At 42.1% G+C, this 7500-nt stretch overlaps 1 protein-coding gene across 1 annotated transcript in view; it reads left to right on the plus strand.

Moving 5' to 3' along the window:
* The window catches only part of LOC138968766 (cholecystokinin receptor type A-like), a 148790-nt gene that overhangs the window by 131778 nt on the left and 9512 nt on the right, over positions 1-7500 (plus strand). Inside the window, exon 2 of the mRNA XM_070341410.1 lies at positions 1276-1463. Within this exon, the coding sequence (XP_070197511.1) occupies positions 1276-1463 (188 nt within the window). The remainder of the gene's footprint in view (positions 1-1275; positions 1464-7500) is intronic.

Below are 7500 nucleotides of genomic sequence, written 5' to 3' on the forward strand. Positions count from 1 at the left end.
CACACACACACACACACACACACACACACACATTTGTGAAATTGTTAATACTCACACGTGTATGTATGTGTATTAAAACATCCACAAAAGTTCAATATTTTCAGAAAGAGACTTGGAATAGTTTTGTTTTTCTCAGATGAAAAGTGTACACACTTGATATGCAATTGCTCTACATTTTATAACACGAAGAAGAGAAGCTTCAACCGCAAATTGTCCGCAAACAACATTTTAAGTTAAAAAGATACTACCATATTACGACCTTATAATTCCCACTAGAGTGCAGCCACAGTAACAACTCAAAACATGACTACACATTCAATCTCACGGTTTCAGGGATTATTTCTCTGCTTGGTTTTGCGTTTATCTCCCCTTACTCTGTGTGGTTGTACAACTCTTGTACTCTTGTGATCGTTCGTCCGCACAATTTGTCCGAGTCTGCCTGTCGCGACTGGAATTGTGCATCCATATATCTTCGTCTATCACCAGTATGTCTGTGTCTCGGTGAAGCGCGTGCAAATATTACGTCTGGGTACTGACTGGGATGCACTCTGACAGTCTTTGAAAAAGGCATTTGTTGGTTCGACCTGTTACACATCCAATATTCTACTCGATCGAACTGTTATTACTCAGTTCATTTCTGTATCCATGTAGTGTATTTATAAGCATAAATGTATGATCGTATTAAGTGAATATCAATTTTTCTGTTGCACGAAAAAAGTGTCTTGTCGAATTTTGCTTTGTTTTTTGTTGCTTCGTTTCTATGCATTTGTAAATTGCATATGTATTGTGCGTGCCTGTTGTGGTTTCCATAGCAAAAAAACCCCGCAGATATTACTGATGAACACAACAAAATGAGGAAGTCACTTCCTACCTCCACAGCCCCACTCCCCCCCCCCCCAAAAAAAAAAAAAACCCAACTAAAAACAAACAAACAACCCAACAACAACAACAACAACAACAACGACAACAACAAACAAACACAAACTAAAACAAACACTCCCCAATCAATCATATTCTAGCTTAAAAACACAAAACATAATAACACCCTTCTTCTCTCTTTTCTCAAAGACTCAGAGACTCAAATTTGTACTGTCCTTATAAAAACAAGGACAAGGCGATTACAGACATCACATTTCTTTCGAAAACAAACAAACAAACAAAAGAACAAACAAACAAACAAGAGCACGAACAAACAAAAGACCAACACACACATAAAAACGGTAAAGTTCATGGGACATTAACTAACAAAACAAAAATCTTTCTTCTGTGTTACAGGGGTGTCGGTGTCGGTGAGTTGCTTCACGCTGGTAGCCATCTCCCTGGAGCGTTACTTCGCCATCTGTAGACCGCTGAAATCCCGGTCCTGGCAGACCCTGTCTCACGCCTACCGCTGTATCGCTGTCTGCTGGGTGTTGGCTGCTGTCTTCATGGTGCCTCTGGCTGTCTACCATAAACTCAGACAGGTAAGTCAATCATTGCAGTACAGTCCATTAATTAATTAATTGGGTGAAGTCAACTTTGCGAATTCCATTTCGCGAAGCTGGCTGCACGAAGCTTTTGCACTGAGTTTTCAGTAAAAAGACTTCGCGAAGTCGACTTCGGGCTGAGTCAAGGACCGCCTTTATGCCATGTTCATGGTACATCATGGCTGTCTACCATAAACTCAGACAGGTGAGTCAATCATGGCAGTCCATGTCTCACGCCTATCGCTGTATCGCTGTCTGCTGGGTCCTGGCTGCTGTCTTCATGGTGCCTCTGGCTGTCTACCATAAAATCAGACAGGTAAGTCAATCATAATACACCCTGTCTCACGCCTACCGCTGTATCGCTGTCTGCTGGGTCCTGGCTGCTGTCTTCGTGGTGCCTCTGGCTGTCTACCATAAATTCAGACAGGTAAGTTCATCATGACCGACCGTGTCTCACGCGCTTATCACTTTCTGCTGGGGCCTGGCTGTCATCTTCAGGCCAGGTATTAAGTCAATCACGGCAGACAATATCTCACGTCGCACCTCTACCGCTGTCTGCTAAGTCCTATCCGCCATTTCCATGGTGCATCTGGCTGTCTACCATAAACTCACACTTGTAAGAATGTAAGCAAGCAAAATATATAGAAGTTTGTTGGACATTCTTGGTATAAGGGTGAATTATTTCTCGAAGCCTCTGGGGAGGGGAGAAGAGGGAAGGGGGTTGGTGAGGCGGGAAGGGGGGGGGGGCAGTAGCTTAAGGAAATGGATGTTTCAAGTTTCGAAGGTTGCATTTCTGCATCAAAAATCGAAGGTGATGAGAGAAATGGCAATTACTTGGAAACATTATGATTAGCTTTGCTGACCTTGTCTTGCGTAAAATATGTTGGGTCTCTTTTCCATTCTCATATGCATTTATTTATGTAGGTTTGCGGGGCTGTTCTTGCTCTTGTCTGTATCTCAGATGTGCACACACTCGCCTGATTCGTACGAGGAAACCGAGACCGGTAATAATAATGGACGCTTAGTGGACACGAAGTAGGGGCCTATAACAATGACCTATTAATCTTCAAACATAGCAGACCCTGTCTTACGCCAAACAAAAAATGGGGCAAAGTCAACTTCGCGAATTCCACTTCGCGAAGCTGACTGCGCGAAGCTTTTACATTTCGCGATGTTGATTTCGGGTTCAATTAAGGACATCGTGGTAAAACGATGTATAACAATGATTGGTTTACCGTCATTTCGAAAATCGCTTGGATAGAAACCATACTTTAACCTACATAGTTTTAGTAACTACGCACTGAAGAGAGGATCACTTTGTGATTTATTAGTACGACGCGTGTTTTTAAACTTATTCAAGCAGCGCTCATCTTTCTTCATTTGGCTTTTCTTTTTTTTTCCTCGCGGGGGATGGGCTAGGGCAGGGAATTGAAGCGACGTCCACAATGGCCGGTCAGACCGCCATATTTTATGGCTCCGCTGTTTGTCACCCATCCTCTTTTTTATTTCCTTTCTGCCCCAGGGGGAGTATGGGTGCATTTAAACGCGTACAAAAATAGGTTAATAAATAAACTTCGCACTTTCCCAAGACACCGCAATATAAAAAAAATTAACAAAAGAGCAATCCAGTGATTTGTTTGTCCCGATGCTGTAATAGATTGTGCAATCGTCTATAATCTGGCGTACGGTCGTTTAGCGATCCCCGGAGAGTGTGAGAACCATAGTGGTTGGGTTGACAACTTCCCTGTCTGTAATGGAGTGTCCGATCAAATGCAATTTTGAAGAAAAAAATAAAACATGATATATCATTTTACTCAAAAAAATAGGGCACCAATAAAATAGGTGAAAAGGAAGATTGGTGTTTTTTCTCAGACAAACTTGTTTGTAGGGGAAGGTTCTTTTTGATTTGGGATGGGCGGGATGTGGGTAGGGGGGGAGGGGGTGGGGCTGAGGGAGGTGAGAAGATGGAGTGGTGTTTTGCGTCCAGTTTTAGTTGTTTTTCGCTCTATTTACATTTTCGCTATTTATTGCCTGCCCTTGTGTGCTTCCCCCTCTAGATGTTATTTGCAACAGTCGTGGGGGAAGTAGAGGTGTTTTTAAGGTAGATGGGATTGGGACCCAGATCATGTCGTCGCTTCCAAGGAAAAAATCTCTTACGGCGTCTATATCAAGGCAAGGCAAGGCAAGGCGAGGCAAGTTTAAAAACAAAACAAAAATAACAACAAAAACAACAACAACAACAACAACAACAACAACAACAACAACAACAACAACAACAACACCACTAGTAATCAACAGAAATGATTGTCGTTATTTCTTTTCAGTTCTCTGCTGAATACTTCCTCTGTGCATACGGGCAACACAAGAAGACACGCGTCATTTCCGCGGAGGCGGCAAAAGTGCAAAATGACCAAAAATGCATGAATTACAAGGTACATTACAACAAAAACAAACAAGTGTCGCTAGTCATGTTACTGGCGATGATGTGCGTGAGTGCATCAGTGCTTGCATACACATTCAAAAGCATTTTGCCGCAGGTGAACTCCTGGTATGCACATTCCCCAGCTCTCAGGTTAACAATATTACTCGCTCTGGGCCTTTGTGAGTTTGTCCAACGGATTTGACCTTTACGCGAAAAGAGAACACCGACTGTCTGACTGAAACCATACTGTACGTTCTTGGGGAGTAAGTGCTGCCTATTTCTCGCCTTCTATCATACACACCAAGCCTGACACACCTAAGTGTTCACAGCAATAGTTCAAGATACACACGATTTGACTCAGTCGGTATTTGAGATCTGGCCAAGGCTTTGTATTGTTTTGTTTTGTTTTGTTTTGTTTTTAAACCATCCCTTTACTTTGACACATACCAACTAATCTACTGCCTAGTTTGTTTGTTTTTTTGTACAGCGTGACATGTTTTTGAGGATGAGAGTGAATATAACGTTTTGTGTTGTTAATAACAAACACTCCAACAACTTACCTTTCTTGTTTTTTTGATTATGTTTTTGAGGATTTAATTTCCAAACGGATATCAGTGGCAATCAACAACAAAAACACACAAAAAAAGAGACGAAGAAGAAGAATTCTCACAGTCCGTCCAGTGTAAACAAATAGACTCACCATCTCATTTCTGGCCAGGCTTTTACATGGAATAAGGCCATCCCTCCACGTAGGCACATACAGACAATGGAACAGCCTGCCTGGGTTGTGGATTTTTTTAATGAATTTTCCAAGGGACACTTTTGACTTTTTGTGAAGTTAATTCATCAAACAACATTGAAAAGCTGCTGAATTTGGGTATGTGTCTGAATGAAGGGATGGTATTTCCCCGTGGAAAAACCAAGGCCAGATCTGAGATGGTTAGCCGAACTGTTTTCAAGAAAAGGACTGTGTCTTTAAAGGTACTGAACTTGTCAAATCCAGGTGCACGGAGCCCCTGTGGCTTTTAGTCATACATCAGGCAGCTATCCGTTAGAAGAACTACCAAGTTTCATTGACTTGCACCCAAAGAGTCAAGAACTGCGATGTTTTTACGAATTAATTTCGTACTCGGGCCCGGCTGGTTTTGACCTATTTTTGGATCTAAATTTAGATCAGGTAGATCAGCACATCATGCACAAAAAGACACGTCACTAGCAAACTATGTCAGACGTCATCATGAGTTTGTGTAAAACAAAATGGAGGCCGGAATCACTCAGTTGAATCGAACTCCGACCAAACACCATGTAATAACTAGGTTAATTTATGCACTCGCGTGAACAAGAAACTGTCGAGCTTCACAGATGTCGTCGTTGGGTAGTTTTGGGTTTGTTTTACTACCATATGAGGATTTTTGAACTGTAAATGCACTCAGTTGCAACAAAAACGCAAAACGAAGGCTGTGAGCTGCACTGTGCCTTTAACAGATGAAGCCGCTATCGCTCAGCAGATGCTAGACGCAGAAACAAACTGTTACCGAACCCTGACGAAGGGGAAACAGTCTGCAAGCCAAGAGACGGCTAAATGTAGAAATACTCGTTTTGCACGTGCTTGCTTTCTGTGTGATGCACACAACATGGTATGCGATAAGACACTGGGAAGAATAAATACTTAAGCACCAACAACAATATCTTCAAGGATAATTCGTGGTAGGGTACCTGTGTTGTGTAAACAACATGTGCACACGATTGTTCGAACGTGATACTAAGCATTTACACATATCGGTGATGCTTGCAAGACATCAGCGCATGATTATGTAATATACGCAAGCGGACAGGCTCACAAATGCATTGTACAAAACAGACGTGATCTGCGATACGCTCAGATGACATCAGCAAATTTGGCGGGCTTAATCAACTGGACGATTTGTCGTCGATTTTGACTGGCTAACTCGGCGACGTTTCTCGTCGACCCCCCCCCCCCCCCCCCCCCCCCCCCCCACCCCCCTAGTGCCTCTACCCCCACCCCCACCCCCAGCAAAACACACACACACACACACACACATACATACACACACACACACACACACACACACACACACATACACACACAAACACATTTAAATGAGAGACAAACACAGAGAGAGTCAGAGAGACGGAGAGAGACCGGGAGAGAGCGAGAGAGAGGGAGACAGACAGACAGACAGACAGACAGACAGACAGACAGATACACAGAGTGACAGGAATAGAAAACCGAAATAAAAAATGAATGAATGAATGAAGGAATGAAATTCGTCCAAAAACTATTTTCAAGAAGAAACTGTGAAAAGAACTGACATGACATATACCTTCCATTACGCCTCATAATCAGTGACGACAGAACCACTAGTCTCACATCAGTGTAGAGTCACCTGCCAAACATTCCTCAAACGCTCTTTGCATTCTTACCTTCTTCACTCACCTATCACAATCAACAATCGTGGCGAAGAGTTGAGGACCTGATATCGGTACTTATTTTTGCAGAAGCCAAAATTCGACTGGAGAAGAAAATGAAGAACGATAACAAGATTGATAATGAGCAGAAGAAGAACAACAAGAACGGGAGGAAAAGGGAAGAGGAAGAAGAGAAAGAAGAATAAATAAAGAAAAAAACATGCCCCCAAAGGCACAATATGCACATTACAGGGGAACAGAAAAGCAGAAAATGTTCGCAAAACGTTCGAAGGGGAGAAGGGATAGTAACTGAGTGAGATACAGAGACAGGAACAGAGAGAGAGAGAGAGAGAGAGAGAGAGGGGGGGTGGACAGTTGAAGACAGACGAGAGAAATCAAGCCAGAGAGAGAGAGAGAGAGAGAGAGAGAGAGAGAGAGAGAGAGAGAGAGAGAGAGAGAGTCTGGAGTCTGGAGTCTGGATGGTTTATTGATTGGGCCTTGGGCCCATTTCAATTCGGGGTGTACACATTTTCATCATTCATGCTTCATGAAAAATAATCATGTAATATTAATCATAATAAAATAAATCATCATCATCGTAATGACAGTCGACATGACGACTGTGGAAACAGGCATTTACAACAGCAAAACGTTTGGAAAAGGACAGTAATGCATCAGCAGAGAGAGAGAGAGAGAGAGAGAGAGAGAGAGAGAGAGAGAGAGAGAGAGAGAGAGAGAAACAAGTCGCGTAAGGCGAAAATACAATATTTAGTCAAGTAGCTGTCGAACTCACAGAATGAAACTGAACGCAATGCCATTTTTCAGCAAGACCGTATACTCGTAGCATCGTCAGTCCACCGCTCATGGCAAAGGCAGTGAAATTGACAAGAAGAGCGGGGTAGTAGTTGCGCTAAGAAGGATAGCACGCTTTTCTGTACCTCTCTTTGTTTTAACTTTCTGAGCGTGTTTTTAATCCAAACATATCATATCTATATGTTTTTGGAATCAGGAACCGACAAGGAATAAGATGAAAGTGTTTTTAAATTGATTTGCACAATTTAATTTTGATAATAATTTTTATATATTTAATTTTCAGAGCTTGTTTTTAATCCGAATATAACATATTTATATGTTTTTGGAATCAGCAAATGATGGAGAATAAGATAAACGTAAATTTGGATC

The sequence above is a fragment of the Littorina saxatilis genome, linkage group LG6, assembly GCF_037325665.1.
Source record: "Littorina saxatilis isolate snail1 linkage group LG6, US_GU_Lsax_2.0, whole genome shotgun sequence".
NCBI classification, from domain to species: domain Eukaryota; kingdom Metazoa; phylum Mollusca; class Gastropoda; order Littorinimorpha; family Littorinidae; genus Littorina; species Littorina saxatilis.